This window comes from Carassius auratus, chromosome 34, assembly GCF_003368295.1.
Source record: "Carassius auratus strain Wakin chromosome 34, ASM336829v1, whole genome shotgun sequence".
Taxonomy (NCBI): Eukaryota; Metazoa; Chordata; class Actinopteri; order Cypriniformes; family Cyprinidae; genus Carassius; species Carassius auratus.
Genome location: NC_039276.1, coordinates 6,986,057 through 7,006,938, shown reverse-complemented (window position 1 = coordinate 7,006,938; position 20,882 = coordinate 6,986,057). Strand labels below are relative to the sequence as shown.

Below are 20,882 nucleotides of genomic sequence, written 5' to 3'. Positions count from 1 at the left end.
GCTACTCTTTTGAACTTTCTATTTTACTGAACTTTCTATTTAAAAAATCTACTGTTTTAAATTGTAAAAATATTATAACGGTTTTATCAAATAAAAACATTAACTAAAAAGAAAAGATTTAAAATAAATGATAATAATAAAATATTAAAAAGTAAACTTATTATTTCAGCTGGTTGCCAAGGTGTCCTTTCCCATTTTGCTTTAGTTTAGCATACTAAAATAACTAAAACTAAATTAAATAAAATTGATAAATTAAAAATGTATGTATGTATGTATGTATATATATATATATATATATATATATATATATATATATATATATATATATATATACATAAACATAACATTACTAACTTTAACAATATTTAAAAAACAACTATAATATTATAAAATGATGCTAAAATAACACTGGTCCTGCACAACATTTTCATTGAATTGACAATAAAAAGACATTTTACAATCATCTTCTTTTGAAAAGAAAACTCATACATGTTAAGAAAAACATGAGAATGAAGACAGAAATGTTGTTTTGTGGTGAACTATCCTCATCATTTCTCATCCACCCTCTACTATTGTTATTAAGTGGTAAAAGAAAAAAAAAAAACACATTGAAAATTGAATATGAATAAACATTCAAACACAACGAGGGCAAATCTCTGAAGACTACCATGCTGCTCTATTCAGCACTGCATTATTCATTTTAGATATTAATAAATCTATTGCATTTATTCTACCTTCAAGTCTTATCAAAATGATTGAATTTATGAGAATAGCATGCATGAACGTCACCAGCATGTTGTCATTACCAGTGGGGAAACTCTGGATGTTCACTGAGTTTGGGGGCATGTTAATTAAAGAAACCTGGTGGAAGCAAAACAGTATTGGTCGTAATTAAGTTTTAATTGCAAATGTTGACTGTTTAATTTGTTTTGCATGCACTGTGCTTTGCTATAAAGTTTGCCAGAATATACTACTTATTTAGCTGGTTTCACTTGGCAACATAACAACATTTCCCATTCTTCTCTTTGGGAGCACAAGATTATAAAACACATAATGCATTAATCCGACACCTAATAAGCATCATTTTGTTATTTTAGCTCTGAAAAAGCTTACTGTCCTTCTTGATAAGTAAAAATGTGTCAAGAAATACGATGGCCCAGTGTGTCACATTTATTCCAACATTTAGAATGTTGAAAACAGGTGTAGCTTGGCTCACAGATTAAATAAAGGTGGATGTAAAGCTCCTCCAGGACTAGGTTAGCTAGAAAGCAGAATCACTTTCTCAGTTAATTGTGCTGCTTCTCCAGACACCTGCTGCACACAAATCTCCATTTCCTCTCCACACGCAAAACACTGTTTGTTAGTGTTGTTTAATTATGCCTTTGTGAAACAGATGTTGCTGATTGTTTCACAGGTATAGAGCACTCAGCAGTTAATCTGTAGCAATAACAACAAACATTTTAAGTGTGAGTGTGCATGAAGAAGAGTATAGGTGTCATATAAATGTCTAGGCACAAGCAAAAATAATTCTGGACACGCACACAGTTTTCTAGAGTTTGTTTCTGACTATGTTTGTGCTGATATGGGTCTCAGAGAGCTCATAATCGTGTCATTAGTGAGACCTTTCTGTTTGACTCAAGCAGACAACAGCCCGAGGCTTCAGAGCATTAGAGACGGATCACCTAAATCCTCTTTCGGCAACACACATAAGCACACGGCCGTACACACCTTGGCACGTAGTCATTAATTTAAACCAAAGCGCTTGAGGCTGTTTTGAAAAAGGGGCAGTGCTAAACACACATCCCATCTGAGGTAATGTCTCTCTAACCCGATCAGATTCATGGACATCCGAACATCTTATTCATCCCAATCTCAGGTGTCTCCTTTGGGGCAGGAATCTCTGTAAACACTTGCCAAGATTAGGCAACTTAATCTACTTTCTCACTAAATTAACAAGAAGCAAAATCAATCCCCTAGCAGCAAAAGTACACTTCAACATGGGATTCAATTAATCACGGGGCCAAGCCAATCGAAGGCAGCGTCTGCCGCTCAGCTCTGTTTGTGCTTTAAGCTAATAGATACTGAAAGAGATTGCACTGAAATGAAATACTCACAGAATCAAAAAATAACTATTACAAAGCTCCAAATGCAAGAAAAGTCAGCTTTGTTGTGAATTTGAGTGAAATTACAAAATCTCAGTATAATAACAACTTTTATAGACATGAAAGAATCAAATCAAAAAGATTCAATGGTCTATCCATTATATATTTTCTTTTCTGCTACAACAGATATTTTAAAATTAATCCACTACAATATAATGTTAAAACATATATAAGGAACACAATATTACTTCTGTGACTGACACAATGGCCATTTTGCCACAAATATTAAATATTCAGTTAAATTGAATTCATCAGCTAATTAATTAATTTGCTATAAGAATAACAAATACAGAAAGAAAAAAAAACGCTAGTAAAGTTGGCTAGAAAAAAAACTCACATGCTACTTGTCCTAGACGTATTTGTCTCTGACTAAGTCTTGTGAAAAGAACACTTCATATATGACAGAAATGTAAAAAAAAGTTAAAAAAAGTTTTATTAGATTAATTGATCAGATTTTAATTCTGAAGTCTACACTACCATTCAAAAGTTTAAGGTTGGTCAAGTTTATTATTATTAATGTTAATGTTAATGTTAATGTTAATAATAATAATAATAATAATAATAATAATAATAATATTATTATTATTATTATTATTATTATTATTATTATTATTATTATTATTATTATTATTATTATTATTATTATTATTATTATCATATATTTTTTAAGAAACATTTCTTATTATTAGTGTTTAATATTTTATTTTCCGGATTATTTGATCACTAGAAAGTTCATATAAACTGCATTATCTTTTGTAATCTTTTGTCTTTAATGTCACTTATGATCAATTTAATTTGTCTTGCTGTAAAAGTATTTCAAGCAATTTACTGTCCAAAACTGACCAAACTTTTGAACAGTATAAACACCATGGCACTCTATTATAATTTATAATACCATAGTACTGAATGATTCCACATTCATATACCATGACATTAAACTGGCACTCATGAAAACAATGTTCAAAACTCCATGGTACAGTTATGTTAGTTTGGTTGTTTTGAAAGACTGATATTATTATAGGCTTATTGTTTTGTGTAACAGGGTAGAAATGAGACTGAACTCACAGGCCCAGTGCAGGTAAGACCGTTGTCATCTGCCACCTCACACTGCGCATCACACTCCAGGCACACTGAACCGTTTGCGAACTCGCGTACATCCCTATAAAACAGAAAGAAAGGGAACAAAGACAAACATGAGGTAACATAACACACTACAGTGACATATAATGACCACTTCAGAACACTCAAGGTTCAGATGGGAGAAAAAAAAAAAAAAAACCCGGCATGTACATTTTCAAAGTTCTTCAAGGATTCCCTACCCAAGATTCTATATTATTCAGTTACTAGCCTTTTAAAGACAAGACAACTTCCCATTTTCAGACCAGATATTGGAGGTCATTAAATACATTTCAGATTTCAGGACCTGAATGAGGAAAGTCACAGGCAGTAAAAGAAGAGCCAACACACACAAGACAGGCAGATTGTGAAAGTGCAGCCGAAGGGAATTCAACACCTGAGGCACTGCAAGGCCGGAGGGAGGCAACAGTAGAATCTAACACATCCGCCGGGTGTTTATAGCACTTCGCTTACAGCTGCCACAGCTGGCAAACACAGTTACTATGAACCAGAAGCAAACAGTCGGCCTTCACCACCTATTGAGGTGACAATTCATCAAACACATTCAGGGACACCTCAAAGCACCACACTGAGAAAATCAGCCAGGGACCTCAAAAAAAAAAAAAAAAAGATCACAAAATGGTTCAATATGGGCAAACACAGTCGCTTCCCAGTCCCATCAGTCTCCTAAAGAATGGTAGTGACATTTTAGAAGCTGACATCCATTGGTGTGACAAGTGGAGGATTGTGGCTCAGCAAAGGTTTTTTTTTTTTTTTTTTTTTTTATTACTATTGACGTGTTATACCTCATTGAGTGCTAAATTAAGTGACAATTGGTTATTCTTTATCTAAAAGGCACAGCACATTTTGAATAGACTGTGAGGACAGCTTTTTGAAGACCCCTTTATCATTAAAGGGCTTTTCTTTTTCCATTAAATAAAACGATGGCTCAATCCGTCTTCTCTCTCAGATGTTCTCAACTGGTTTTGCACAAGGACATGGATTTTTCATTGGACAAGTGGAGACCCAATACTGTATAACCACCAATACTTGACTGAAATGGTTTATCAAATGAAAGTAAACAAAAAAATGTGAAATGTATTAATACTACTATGAAAAAATATTAACATGACTTGACTGGATTTTGTAGACTGATAAACAACAGCAGAAGTGTGATTCACGAGATAAATACAAAAGATATACTACTGTTCAAAAGTTTGGGGTCAGAATGATATATATATATTTTTTATATGTATATTTTAAATCTCTTATGCTCATCAAGGCTGCTACAAAAAAAAGAGTATAGTAATACTGTGAAAAATTAGATTATATTTAAAATAACCGTTTTCATTTAATTCGTTTAAAAATGTCAATAATTCCTTTGATCTCAAAGCTGAATTTTAGCAGCCATCAGTCCAGTCTTCAGTGTCACATGATCCTTCAGAAATCATTCTGATATGCTGATCTGATGGTCAATTTGGAAAACCGATATGCTGCTTAATATTTTCAAAATGGTAATACATTTACATTTTTTGGAACACCATACTGTAAATGCTTTTACTGTCACCTTTGATGAACTGAATGCATCCTTTCTGAATAAAAGTTTACATTTCAGTATAAAAGTATAAAAAAATGACTGACTGCAAACTCTAGAACCATAATGTTCATCTTAACATTGTCTGAAATTCAAAAAACACTAGCAATTTCATAGGGCCATTTTCACTTCAAATGCAATACATCCGAGATTGGATCCCAAAGCCATTTGAACGCTATCTCCTTGTATTTAGCACTAACCACAAAACTGCACAACAAAAACTGTCATCATCTTTTTCAAAGACTTTCTGATAGAGCTCAAACACACCACAGTAGGTCTGTTCATTTTATTTTATTTTTGGGGGGTGTTGTTTGTTCCCAAACACAGAGTGAATCATCTTGTGCGAACAGCGAGTGTGACCGCAGAGGTCGACAACCAGTGGAGAGACAGAGAAAACACAGACTCTGAGATCACCCTGCAAAAACACATCTCTCGCTCTCTCTCTCTCTCTCTCTATATATATATATATATAAATATATACTGTATACATACACACACACACACACACACAAACAGCACAGATATTGGAGCACTGGGTGAAGCATGTGGGACGGGTGAGTAGGCAGACATGACAGTGCGAGACAGTGATGCGACTGTGGCCGTGCCGTACCTCTCCAAACCTGCCTCCCGCTTCTCGACCACATAGGGCCTGGTGAGCAGCTTGGGCCTTGAACCGGCCAGTCTGCAAGGCAAAAGAATCATGTGGGACGATCGCAGGGTGTACGATCCCTGGTTCTGATTCACTTTCAACCAACATGATGTGGCATACATATAAAATACAGGCTCCCATCCATGCTTGGCCTAGTTAAAACACACAGAGGACAAGCTTCTGATTTAAACAGGTAGATGCTGTTGTTTTAGAATGTGAAAATCGATGCCGCTTGTTTATTGTCTTGTTTTAGCTCTGGGCAAAGGAGAAAATACATTTTGCTACTTCGCTCAGTCAAATCAGTCAAAAGCTGATATTCATCTTTCCCTTCGAGCAGTACGTAAGCACACAACAAACAAAGAGAGAACTCAAAATCAATTTGTAAATTACCTTCTTCACTGCACTGATCAACAGCTTTAGTGTTTACTTATTCCAATTCTGTAAACCAACAGAAAGAGCTTATCAATGCCAAACCATTTTTTTTGTTTGTTTAAAGAATTAGACAAACAATCGCTACCAAAATGAATGAAGTCATGCTGGTTTGGTACTGGCTGATATTCTGGCAAAGATGGAAACCATGCTGGTTAAGCTAGTTCAGTAGCCTGTCAGGAACATCAGCACACCATTATCCAAAACTCAACTTTTTGAATCTACAGCACCTCGGAAAACAAAATAATTAGTTTTATCCTGGGTTGTTTAGGAATTTATGATGAGATAAAGACACAGGGTACCATAAAATATCACAAAGACAATACATGAATAAATACACGGTCAATATATTACTGGCTGCTCACGAAACAAGAAAAGACCTAGACTTCCAAAAATAATATGTTTTCTAGAGTGTTTTGGCACACTTCCTATGCCGTACATAATCCACGCACTCTACTTTCATGTGTGTTTAGTCAAACACTTTATATCTACACTAGTTGTGCTCTTTTTAAATACCTCTAAGGGGATAGCTCACCATTTAAAGTTAAAATGTTGTCATTTATTCACCCTCATGTCAGTTTCAACTGTTTTGTGTCCATTCAATGAAAGTCAGTGCAGTTCAAAACAACACTGGACCCCATTGTTTTTCATTGCATGAACAAAAAAAGCAATGAGACATTTTTCAAAGTGAAAATTCTTACAGGATTGGAATGTAATGAAGGTGAGTAAATGATTACAGAAATAAACTGTTTGTATGAACTATACATTTAAAGTTTAGATTACATTATTTTATATTTGTCACAGAGCCAGTCTATGAAACATAAGGTACTATTAAATTGTTTAAACATTTATTAAGACTATAAAAGCATAAATTAATGTAATATTTTTTCACCTTAAGGAATGATGACATTATGATACATGTGTCTAATGTTGGACACTGCTAGCATACACATTAAATAAACTAGTGAAAGTTTCAAGAGTTTATTTTCTTATGTCCACAGGGTCAGACGTGCCCACGGTTGAAGAAACACTTGTACGTGTGTGTGTGTGTGTTTATCTGGCCTAAATCTTTGTGCCTTTGTGCAAACAAAACCAAGGCTTTACTCAGTTCTTCATTCTGTCACAGTGCTCCACACACCGCTGTATTGGTGTAGACGTCATATAAGGTAGAAGATGTACCCAACTCATCTAGCTCACCCAAACACTGTTATTTGTTTTCCAGCTCAACCGAGCTTACGTTTCATCATTGCAACCTGCTCTCCAAAGCCAGGGGACGTGCTGTTCTGCTGTTTTGTTATTGTTTGTCTAGAGGATGGAGACATGAATCTTGGTGAAATCCCTGGAGAAAAGAGCTAGCTATTGTCCAGTCTTAGGAATACACGTTTTCTACAAGCAAACATTAATAAACAATGTTGTGAAGCATATGCAAATAATCCCACAACATAGCTTGGGTGCACCTGTGATCCTTGAGATTTGTAGATTTATGTAGTGAAACTCCTGCACAAATAAAGTGTTGTGGAGTTATATTTATTATTTCTGTGGGAATGTAATGTTTAACAACTTACCCTTCGTGCAGGTTGCAGGATTCGACACAGGTACGTCCCCTACTAAAGAACCGACAGGACAAGCACTGGTCAGGCCCCGGACCCCAGCAGCCAGCATCAGAGCACAGCGGATCACATATCATACGATCCAAAACTGCAAAAAATATGCTGATTATTATTAATACAGGACCATTAATGTCGGTAAATAACTAACTCCTCCTACATTTATATACATTGCTAAGTTTATATTTATATAATTTATAATTTCAAATGAATGCGATTTGTTTGAATGTTCTACAAAATCTATCACGGTTTCCACAAAAATACTTAAGAAATAAAATTATTTCTGAAGGATCACTTAAGACAGGACTACTAGCTGCTTAAAATTCATAGATCTAAATTACATTTAAAAAATATATTAAAATTCAAGTTATTAAAAAAATATATTTTGATCAAATAAATGCAGCATTGGTGAACATAGAAAGCCTTTAAAAATAATTGTAAAACATAAAAAAAAAATCCTACCAACCTCATAGTTCTATTTTGTGTACAGAATTGAATGTGATTTTAATATAATAATTTTTTTTATTTTATTTGTATAGTTATGGCCATATATGACATACAGCACTAGTATAATTTTAGAATAAAATGTAAAATTTAAGTTTGCTTAAATTATGCAAATTGTGCAATATATATATATATATATATATATATATATATATTTTTTTTTATTTTTTTATTTTTATTATTATTGATTCTAAACCAGTATTGACATTTTTAAGTCTGACTGCTCTAATTGACTTTTTCTCTATCAAAACATCAACTGTTTCAAGGTGTCACAACTAATTTCTGTCCGCAGCTGCATTTCGATGTATAGCAAATTTGTCTCAGAATGGTGTTGTCAGTCCATCCCTAGGAAACATCCAGTTGATAGAGGGAAGATATTCTTTGTAAAACCATGATTGAACACAATGCACACGCCATCTGTTACTTGTGCGGTCATGGATATATTATGCTTGTAAAAAGCTGGATGTATGTGAACCGCTGTATTTCAATTTGAAATGAGGACAAAATGGTCCGGTCGCCCACCCACTGAGGCAATGGATTTTGCAGCAGCTGGGAAAGTGTTTTATAAATACTGCTGACTCAACTTCAACATGTCTCACAGACATCCTCCTCAACAGACAAACTTCTGAAACTAATAATGAGAATTTCATCATCTAAGAGTATACAGAGTGTGAAATGTAAGCAAACTTGTGAGCATGTGAACAAAAAGTCAGATGTTCTTGCTTCCATTGAAGCTCAGGCTGCAATTAGGAACAACTCTAACTGTGCTTTGCAGCCAGTTTATGCTGTTTAAGTACTGCTGATATTAAACTTTATTTACTTTTTTTAAAAAATTAATCAAATTGAGCATACATTTAAAACATCAAAAACAACAAAGACGACTAAACTGTAGACAAATCAAATACTAACCATCTCAGCATTCATATACATTTTTAAAGTAAACTTTTCACTCAAACAGTTATGCTGCTAAAATATTGCTGCCTATATAAGAAAAAAAATACTTTCAATTAGAAAAGAAAGAAAACATCCATAATGTAGCATTTTATTTTGAGGACTAATTCTCTGTAAATACTGCTGAATGAATGAGCAATAACATGGAAAAGCACTCCAGGGAGCACTATACAAACATCTCAGCATTTCTCAGTGAACAACATGTTCTAGTTCAAGGACCAACTAGGTGTTTAGAGCAGGAATCCAACAGCATGAAGAGCGACACAGAAAAGTGGGAGCTGTACGTTCATGGCAGATGGATCAAAAAGATGCCAACTTCAAAGTTTTAACCAGGTTGAAAGCATACAATTTGGGTTGTGTTGAAGTCAGACGCAGTGCTAGCTTGGTTTCCAGGGAGATAGATTAGAGCCAGGGGAATTGCAAAGCCCACAAAAGGCTACAGTTGCCCTGAGACATTAATGATTACTGTTGCATCACAACATTCTGTGCAATGGAAAAGAAGGGGAAAAACAGCTTTTAGATAGTCATAAACATCACTCAGCAGCAAGAAAAGAGAAAGTTTATAAAGACAGAGGTGAAATAAATTCCCTGTGATGATTACAGCTTCTCCTAGGAAAAAAGTTACCTGAAATGCCATAAAATTGTTGCAGGGTCTCCCTGCAATTAATTTCCTGTGATCGTTTATGAAGCAACTTGACGCTAGCAGAAAATGGATTATTAGACTGGAGGTCCAGGCATAAACCTGAAGCATTTGTGGTCTTTTTCAGGTTAATGGTAACACCGTTCCACATTTCTTCAAGTCTTCAACAAAAAAACCTCAAAGAACTCTGTGTTCTGAATCTCAGGGTGATTTTGGAGGGTATAAAGGGAGTACGCAGTAGGGGGCTTGGATCAGTATTCGTCTTTCACAGAAAAGTGAGACTCTGATCATCTGACACTTCTTGACCCCCTCCATCTGCAGAGGAACCCGGGGCCCTCATGACCCCCGCTAGGCTCAGTGATGTGCACTGAACCAGGCGGAAAAGACGGGTATAAGGGAGCTGCGCCAGCACCTTACAAAGTGACTTGAGTTTACTGCCTCAAAGTCAGCGAGCTCTGTGTGAGACGATGTGAAATCTCACTATGGTTCGGGTGAACCAGAACAAACAGCAGCTGGAATAACTGCTTTTTATAAAATGACATTTTTATGTAAGACACCCCACTTAGTAGGTATTTCTTGACCAGACCTCAAGTCAAAGATGTTGCTATGCTAGGCTTTATCTAATTAATTAAAAAGCTAGAACTACAACAAAACAGAGTGATGAACTCACTGCATTCCTTGGGGTCGCGGTTGTTGCGGATCAGGGCCTTCTGGGTGCTGGTGCGGAAGAGTCCCGTCCAGTTGACAGTGTTGTAGAAGCAGAGTTGACTGTTGTTGGTGACGTACACGTTTCCAGCACTGATCTCACCCAGAGACTGCAGCTTCAGTGAGGAAATCCACTGCTGCTTCAGCACCAGAAGAGAGATACCACTGAACACGAGAAAAATGGAGAGGTTACGGTTTACACACTGTTCACAGAGGGGTTCACTTAATTATAAAATATTGTGATTCATTTAAATGCACAGTATTTAATCAATTTAATTTAATTTTTAGATGTCAACAATTCTTTATTTTTATTACACATACTATACATTTGCAACCAGAATTATTAACACCCCTCCCCCACTGACTGCAATACTGTTATTTTAAAATGTAAGCTTTTATGAAGATTCAGAATTTATTTTTTAATTGTATCTGTAACAGTTTAGTGGTATATTAAAATTGATAATGTTAATATATAATGTAACAAATGTCAGAATTATTCAACCCTTTATGCAACCCCCTGATTTTAAGTACATTTATTTGTATGGGAGGGTACAAAATTGTGTTTAAACACAATTACAGTAAGCCTTTAGAAACGGTCAAACAAAACCGAATATGATAGAGCTGTTACAGGTACATATACAGTGCAAGAATATCACATGCATGTGCTAAAGTTGAGAAGCAAATATGGACAATCAAAAGAACTCTCACAAAAGCTACAGAGAATAAATTGTTTTATTACATTAGAAAGCGACAGTTACAAGAAGATTTTCGGCTACAAGGCATGATACTAAAAGTTCCTAGAGGCACAGCTTGCAGCCTTATTAATAATTGTAAAATATGCTGTACCAGGAAACATTTGGGGGCATTTAAAAAAAATTATATAATATATATATATATATATATATATATATATATATATATATATATATATATATATATTAGTGCTGTCAATCGATTAAAAAAAATTAACTAATTAATCGCACAATTTTTTAAAATTAATCGCGATTAATCACGATTAATCGCAATTAAAAGACAGAAACTTTTTGGATATGTAAATGTAAAATGTAAATAATTAATGTAAACTCAAGACAAAGAAACTATTTAAATTCAAAATATGATTGTTTATTGGAATTTTTGTTTAACTTGTAACACAGATTTTCTCATGTAAACAACATACCTGCAATAAACCATCAATATCCTCCAAATTAACTGTTGGCTTGAAAGCCATATTTATTACAGAAATAAAAACACAGGCATGTAAGTACCATTTGAATTTCAAAACAATCAATGCCAATAAAAAACAAAAATGATTTCCATGTTGAATTCTAAGTGGACTGCAAAAAAATTCCAAAGTATAGTCATTGCCAGTGCTTTAAGTGGGCCGGTACGCACGGGTACTCAGTACCGCCACTTCCAAATATAGCTCTTGAGCGAACCGCCACCTCTCCGTGCGCCCAGAACGTGCTTGTAGCGTACCGGTACGCTCATTTGGACATCTGTTTTAATAGAGGTTTTAATTTTTTGCCTGCGCTGCCGCTTTTCAGAGCGCCCTTCACAATGCAAGCTTCCTAATTCATCCCACCCAGAGCAGAAACTACATTACCCATTCACCCTTAAGTTATACAAGTGAATAGCGCATGTGTCGCTTTTCCTACTGTTAAGTGTCAACAACTCAACGTGGCCGGAGAAGGTGTGTGAAACTCGTTGTGAGTTATACTAAAGCAAAATCTTGAGTATTTATTGTCTGATAAACATTAAAAACTGTCTGCGGAGGTTGAGTCGTCCTGCAGCCCCCGCTGGCTGTTCATTGGCTGCAGCATCTTTTTTCTAAGTTCTAAAAAAATACCGTAGACGGCAAGGCACAAATTTAGATATTCATTTATCTAATTAATCTATAGCCTATGCACAAAGACAATATGATCTTTTTGTCCCCTTTTTGTTTTAAAGCTTAATGAAGAGAGAGAGAGCGCAAGTTGCTGCAGCTGCGAGGACAGTGATGCACGCGTACAGGGGTGATTGACAGTTCGCGGCACTATATACAAAAAATACTCCGCTACACAATTATTTCGTTATTTTCGTTTAAGCTTATTAACGTTAGCGTTACAGAAAGGTCTGATTTACGCACTGTTACAGTCATTTTTTTTTTTTTTTTTTTTTTTAAACAATGACATTTGAGTTCATGATTTTAATGTTGCCGTTTCTTGTGGCAGACTGAAGAGTAATCCGGCAGAGTTTTATACTGAAACTTTCCATCTAAAAGTCCTTCCTGGGTCTTATCCATATTTCTTTGCACGTTGAACACACATAGGCCACAACTGGAAATAAAAAAAAACTGCAACCGCGTTAATTGCGTTATTTTTTTTTAACGCGTTAAATATTTCAAATTAATCGAATGCGTTAACGCGCTAATTTTGACAGCACTAATATATATATATATATATATATATATATATATATATATATATATATATATATATATATATATATATATATATATATAATAATAATAATAATAATAATAATAATAAAATGTTTTGTTAAAGGAACTGACAAAACCCCTCAATTTACTGCCAATGACTTGCAAGATGACCTGATAGAAGAAACTAGACAAGCATGACCTTCATGTCGGACACTGAACAAACTCTTGACTAAGAAGAACTAGTTCTGGAAGAATATTTTATTGAGTGACGTGACCATATTTCTATTTTTTAAACTCATGGATAAAGGGTGTGTTTGAAGCTGGAATAGTCTTGTTATGGGGATGCTTTGCTGTTACAGGAAGTGGAAATCTTGACTTTATGAAGAAAATCATAGATTCGTTGAAGTATCAGGCCATTTTGTCAAAGATTGTGTTGCCTTCGGTGCATAGCATGGGCGTAGGTTTAGGGGGGGACGCTAGGTACTAGTCCCTATCAATATTTTGAGATGACTAATTTGTCCACACCAATATTTAGCAAGCTCCTTTGAACTGCTATATGGATCTTTGCACTGTTATTTGGATAGATTATAACGGCCAGGACGACGATAGTACAAGAATCGCTGTAAGTTGATTGATGGCGGGGTATCTGACAGGCTACACGCGCGGGCCGGGACTACTTTTGTGCTTGCACTAGCAGCGAGCGGGTGGTGTGTGTGTGTGTGTGTGAGCGCGCGCGCGCGCATGTTGACGATGCCGACGGTAAGTTATCAGAGCTGTCTCTCTGACACATACAAAGGCCAGGGTAAAAACATTTTAATATTCCGGGTTTTTTTTGCCACTTACTGTACTTTGTAGATGCCACCCATGAAGAAGAAAGGGGACATATAGTAAGAAGCTTTTCATAAAGCAGGTAAAGCAGAGTCAGAGTGTAAGTAGGCAAAATAACTAGCTGCCACACAAATAAACTAGCAGTAGTGACTGACCAGGCTTTCAAATGCAGATTCTACTGTGGAAAATAGTATTAACTGGTGATAGTATGTGTTACCCAGGATGATAGAATGCTACGTTAGCAAGTAACTGAATGTCAATTAGCCTGTAAGTTACCTTAACTTATAATCTTGCAGTCAAAATAAATGTGAGTGTACTGGAGGGTAAATAGTGTTTATAATGGAAAAGGGTTATTATATTTATTTATTTAGATTTGTTTCCTTGTGACAGAGTGTCTTTTGTTAGTGTAAATACTAATGTACATAATAATTAATGTTAATTAAATGTTTGGTTGTTCAGCATTACACAGTCTCAGGTTTTTATTTTTTATTTTTTGAGAGTGCATTTTTGATGTGATATTCTGTATTGCCAACAGTCTGAAATAAAAAAGGAAATCACTATTAAATCACTGGTATCTTACAACAAAATAATTAAAAAAAAATTCCCGGGGGAGTCCCCACCAAAGCTGAGACCAAACCTACGCCCATGGTGCATAGTTAGTAAAAAAGTTTTAATAGGATAAACCCCTTGAGATGTAAAATCTCGTTTGACATAGATATGAAGCTTGATGATCATTAGAGTGTCCAGCTGGACAGCCATCCCAAAGTATACATCAAAATCTTCTTAAGGTTGTTTCATGGACCAGTCGTAGAATGTCCTTGAGTGGCCTGTTCAGTCTTAAAGAACTTCATTTCAAAAATATTTGGTGAAATTTAAGGAAAGAAGTGAGAAATGAAAACCAAAGATTATCAGTGATCTGGAAGATTTTTCAACTGAAGAATGGGCAAAGATTCAAGTAGAAGGGTCTCAGAAGCTTGTAAGCATTTAGAGGCACAGATTATTAGAGGTTATAAAGAAGAAAAAAAACAAAGATTCTCTACACAATTTAACTTTTGAGGATTGTGCAAGAATGTTCAGAGCCATAATTTTCAACATTCAAAACAACAAAGAAATCCAAACTTTGTTTAGCCTGAAGACTTTGAGACACGCCAGACAAAAAAAGATCAGAATGGAAAAGAAAGAAACAAAAGAATGAGATCTGAAACAAAGAAAGCTACAATGGTGGCTTGATGAACAAAAGACACGAGCGAACTGTCAGTATGAGAGATGCTGTTGTATTTCTAAAGCAAGTGTTTAGCTTGCATCCCTCATCTAGCATCGCTAAGGATCTCCCACTTCAGATGTGATGAGATCGGTTTAATCACAACGGTGTTTTTAATCACAGGCAGGCGTGCTGAAGAGCACATCAAAGGGGCTTTGAGACGGCCTTCAGTGAAGAGTCAGAGATGGCAGCAGAACGTGCAGGTGCACTTAGACACCGACATCGCTCTCATCTCGGTGATCTGCCTCTTAGGGACTTCTCTTCTGTTTTTCCTCTTTCTCTTTACCTTTCTCTCTCTGTGTTTTGGGCAGAAAGCCAATGCCAGACACATCAGACACAGAGCACATCATGTGGCAGACAGCAATTGGTACAGTAGAGCTTTCAATAAATGACCCCACAAACGTTAAAACAGCCTGGCAGATCTGTGCTCCCTCACTCTTCTGTCTCTCCTGATTCTTTAACTCTAAGCAAATGGGTTTTGCACTGCGTGAATACAGCTTTTCATTCATACTCTTTGAACTCTTGGCAAGAAAGCCTTGGCCTCTTTAGAAAACACAAAAGAGGGGATTCACTATGAAAGAATTATGCTGTTTATTTGCACATGCTGCCTGCACTGTTTTAACCCAATTCACTAAAAGAATTAAACAAACGAGGAAATACTAGATAAACTAATATTAAAATAAAACATAACAAAATGTGTCACAAATTTAGCGCTGAGCACAATCCAGCCAACTTTATGTCTTTGCAGGTCCCCTGTTACACAATTATTGTAAAATGCATTTCTCTTTTGCAGAACATTTCCAAATAAATAGCCTTTTAAGACCTGTTCAAACTAAGGACGATTAATTATAATGATAAATGAAACTATAATGTTCTAATAATTGACACAGAGGAAAAATATGGTTGTCCCTATTCTCTTAATGAGTAATGAGTGTTTACTCATTAAGAGAATACATTTTAAACAAATTTTTGTATATATATATATATATATATATATATATATATATATATATATATATATATATATATATATATATTATATATATAAAATTAGCCTACACATTTTTTTTAATGCATTGCAATCTTTTCATTTTTAATATTTGCTATGTTTGTGTGCTGCTGTGTGTCCCTGTGTACGCGTGTTTAGGACCCGCCTATACTAACACGTTCTTTAAATAACAAAGAAAAATATTGCGTCAGACTTTAGACCAGGTTTGAGTTGGTCAATGGCGCAGTCTATTTTCAGCTCCTTAAAATAGCACCCGAACAAACCTCTTTTTTAGACCAGCATGCCCATGGGCACACAAAAGAGCGCAAATGCATTTGCTAATTAAACGACATGGTGCTGGATGAGAAAATGCAAACTGTGTCGAACTGAAATTAGCAAACACTTGCGCTGTGCCTTTCGTCGCATTACACCGGGTGTATTATAGGGCCCAACAACTGTAAAGTGAACCACTCTAATTTCATAATTTACAAACAGTTACTTATCACGTATAAATATAAATAATTGCTGGAAATTAATAATTTTCACAATAAAACTATTATTCCTCCAACTTTTATTCATTATATTGTAATAATGAATGTCTGACTCTGAGTTTCCCAGGTGCACCTGAAGGCAGTGATAGACCTGTGGAAGTATGAGATGGAGGGTATTAGTTCTGGAGCTGGCAACAAAGGGTGAGCCCTGGATCTTACCTGTAGAGAGACCTGCCTCCAATGGTTGCCAGATTGGAGAAGACACTCAGATCAGTCATGTTTTCTGGCCAAGATTGTATGTTTAGAAAACCTGGTAAACACAAGATGACATACTCAGTGGGGCAAATCATCAGCCCACATTGCAGACACAAGCGATTCCACCTACTGTAATGTTCAAGGGAAATGCATTTACTTCATTGCAACATGATAAATAAAATGTAATTCCATTTTAAAAGGCGTATTAAAGTCAATAATGAGTCTGGATGAGCAGTGCTGACTGTACATGATATTTAACAATTAATATATTATTTGAGAAATATGACCACTGTGTGACCAGTGCCTGATTATATTTTATTCTCATATCCTGCACCTATCTCCATTTATTTAATGGAGATTGAAGAGCTGATAGCTATAAATCATTGAGACATTTTAATAATGGATTAATATATATATATATATATATATATATATATATATATATATATATATATATATATATATACAGTCTTGTTCAAAATAATAGCAGTACAATGTGACTAACCAGAATAATCAAGGTTTTTAGTATATTTTTTATTGCTACGTGGCAAACAAGTTACCAGTAGGTTCAGTAGATTGTCAGAAAACAAACAAGACCCAGCATTCATGATATGCACGCTCTTAAGGCTGTGCAATTGGGCAATTAGTTGAAAGGGGTGTGTTCAAAAAAATAGCAGTGTCTACCTTTGACTGTACAAACTCAAAACTATTTTGTACAAACATTTTTTTTTCTGGGATTTAGCAATCCTGTGAATCACTAAACTAATATTTAGTTGTATGACCACAGTTTTTTAAAACTGCTTGACATCTGTGTGGCATGGAGTCAACCAACTTGTGGCACCTCTCAGCTGTTATTCCACTCCATGATTCTTTAACAACATTCCACAATTCATTCACATTTCTTGGTTTTGCTTCAGAAACAGCATTTTTGATATCACCCCACAAGTTCTCAATTGGATTAAGGTCTGGAGATTGGGCTGGCCACTCCATAACATTAATTTTGTTGGTTTGGAACCAAGACTTTGCCCGTTTACTAGTGTGTTTTGGGTCATTGTCTTGTTGAAACAACCATTTCAAGGGCATGTCCTCTTCAGCATAGGGCAACATGACCTCTTCAAGTATTTTAACATATGCAAACTGATCCATGATCCCTGGTATGCGATAAATAGGCCCAACACCATAGTAGGAGAAACATGCCCATATCATGATGCTTGCACCTCCATGCTTCACTGTCTTCACTGAGTACTGTGGCTTGAATTCAGAGTTTGGGGGTCGTCTCACAAACTGCCTGTGGCCCTTGGACCCAAAAAGAACAATTTTACTCTCATCAGTCCACAAAATGTTCCTCCATTTCTCTTTAGGCCAGTTGATGTGTTCTTTGGCAAATTGTAACCTCTTCTGCACATGCCTTTTTTTTTTAACAGAGGGACTTTGCGGGGGATTCTTGAAAATAGATTAGCTTCACACAGACGTCTTCTAACTGTCACAGTACTTACAGGTAACTCCAGACTGTCTTTGATCATCCTGGAGGTGATCATTGGCTGAGCCTTTGCCATTCTGGTTATTCTTCTATCCATTTTGATGGTTGTCTTCCGTTTTCTTCCACGTCTCTCTGGTTTTGCTCTCCATTTTAAGGCATTGGAGATCATTTTAGCTGAACAGCCTATCATTTTTTGCACCTCTTTATAGGTTTTCCCCTCTCTAATCAACTTTTTAATCAAAGTACGCTGTTCTTCTGAACAATGTCTTGAACGACCCATTTTCCTCAGCTTTCAAATGCATGTTCAACAAGTGTTGGCTTCATCCTTAAATAGGGGCCACCTGATTCACACCTGTTTCTTCACAAAATTGATGACCTCAGTGATTGAATGCCACACTGCTATTTTTTTGAACACACCCCTTTCAACTAATTCAACTAATTGCCCAATTGCACAGCCTTAAGAGCGTGCATATCATGAATGCTGGGTCTTGTTTGTTTTCTGACAATCTACTGAACCTACTGGTAACTTGTTTGCCACATAGCAATAAAAAATATACTAAAAACCTTGATTATTCTGGTTAGTCACATTGTACTGCTATTATTTTGAACAAGACTGTATATATATATATATATATATATATATATAAATAAAAGGGAAGACAATCCCGTGCATTCACACAAAGAAAAGACAAACAGGCCCTGAGAAAGAATAAAAAAAGAGGACTTTCTTTTTCAAGGACAAGGAGAACATAAATTATTCCAATGCAAAGCCTGGATGGTGCATATTTCCAGTAATACGTGATATTTGATTGCCTTCAAAGTAGATCATTACTTTCGGAGCATCATGTTTGAGCAAAAGTTGTATCGTGTTAAGAGGCTAATATAAATATTATTCCTGTTCAGAATTTATGGTCATATCTCTAGGCTTGCAGTAATCATTCCTGGCCTGCTTCTCGGTGCTTCGTTAAAATTAAATTTCCACATTCATTGGCATGTCTACCGGAAAAGACTACAGTAAATATAAATGCATCCATTCAATTAAGAAATGTGCTTCCAGTGATGGTTTTCTGGAGGAGAGAGACCTGGCATCAATAAATCATAACTTATTATATAACTTATTATATTTTTACATTAATTTAGCTTTTTTCAAATTGTTTATAGCCAGACTATTTATTATGAATGCAAAACCTACAAAAAGTGACACAAATTTCATTATGTTCACTCTTAGAAACTGATCATTTAAAAAAAAAAAAGGGGTTAAAAACTTGAGATTTAGAATTTTCCACTGCTTGTTTAAATTAAACTGAGGTTGTGGAAGCAGATTAGAGGAGGTGTCTCAGTGAGGTGTCTTTAGCTTGGTGTCTGCTGACATTCATTGCCTTAAACGACAGGAAGTCTGAAGGAGTGTGTGTGCAGTGCCTTGAGAGTGCCTTGAGAGTGGGCCGCTTGTCTGTCTGTGTTGTAATCTGTTTATTTTACATGTGGAGGCGAGACTTCATCATGCTAATAGTGCTAACGAGGTCCCAGCGAACACCTGTCGGCTTCAGACTAACATCAGGGGAGTAATTCTGCCCCACAAATGAATTGCAAGAAACACAAAGGGCACTGCTAAAAATGAGTCTGAGTAACACAAAACACAGCTGCTGACTCCAGAGAGTTTATACTGTACGTGCATCAGTATGATACTAAAGCTGGCAAAATGCTTTTGATAACGTTACTTCAGGAGTGTGGCCATTATTTCAGAGAGGGGAGGGGGACAGAAATGTCAAAGGTAATAATAATGTATTTTTTTTTTTACTTTTTTTTTTTTTTTCATATTTCTTACTTTTAATAGGCTAATAAATCAACAGTTATTACTGCAAATAAATGCAGCATTGTCAAGTATAAGAAACTTTCAAAAAACATTAAATCGTTTAAAACATTGAAGTAAAGAAAACTGCTGGTTGGCTGAAAAGAAATACATATAATTATAATATATATACACACACACATATATACATGTATCATATATCATTTAGGCTAAGCATTAGCATTCACTAACCACTGTCCACTTATTTTAAACAGAAAAGAATGCAACGAGCTCATACTTATGACTTTATAAATGGGAAATAGGAAAGCAGAGAGATGCTTGCTCAGCACAGTGGAGTACATTGTTTTGTTAACTTTGTGGTTTATTATTTTGAGTCGTATGGGACATGGTAACGCGTCACTCTCACAATATATTACTTTACATATCTATCGCTTTTGCGCACGATTTAGCAAATCTAGGGAATGAATTAGTAAACTGTGCGCACAATTCATAAATTGAGTGAACGCAATAGTAATCGTGGTACATTGAGGGAACGAATTAATAAATCGTGGACATGATTTAGCTTTATATTTTTCCTGTGTGTCATGTGCGGGGCTCCGTATAGGACTAACCCCTCCCTCAAGACTTGAGACAGAGTAGAGGGTAAATCAGGTCAGCCTCTTCAGACCATCTCTTCTGAGAGATGATTCCCACTGGGCTTGAGCTGAAGGCAGTGCCAGCAAGAGCTGCAAGCATTTTCCCAAATCTTTAAATACTGGTGGGGAAGCATCCGACTGAGACCATGAAATGTTCATTTAATGTCAGTCAGGGTGCTTGGGGTTTACTGGGAGTCATACAAAAATTAAATAACAGACTTGGTCGGTGCTAAGGAACAGGGATTATGCATTTTACAGCCATCTGAAGGTTCTTTCTTTGCTGCAACTCCTGACAGTTAGATGACCTTCTCATGCGTTTGCCAAGAATTTACACTGAATTCAGTGTCAAACTTAATAA

At 35.7% G+C, this 20,882-nt stretch overlaps 1 protein-coding gene across 1 annotated transcript in view; it reads right to left on the bottom strand.

The window, feature by feature from the left end:
- Window positions 1–20,882, bottom strand: part of LOC113053030 (receptor tyrosine-protein kinase erbB-4-like) — a 300,154-nt gene that overhangs the window by 58,908 nt on the left and 220,364 nt on the right. The window contains exons 11-14 of the mRNA XM_026217631.1: window positions 16,564–16,654; window positions 10,323–10,522; window positions 7,516–7,648; window positions 3,228–3,321 (exon numbers count right to left, since the gene is read on the bottom strand). Coding sequence (XP_026073416.1) covers window positions 3,228–3,321; window positions 7,516–7,648; window positions 10,323–10,522; window positions 16,564–16,654 — 518 coding nt within the window. The remainder of the gene's footprint in view (window positions 1–3,227; window positions 3,322–7,515; window positions 7,649–10,322; window positions 10,523–16,563; window positions 16,655–20,882) is intronic.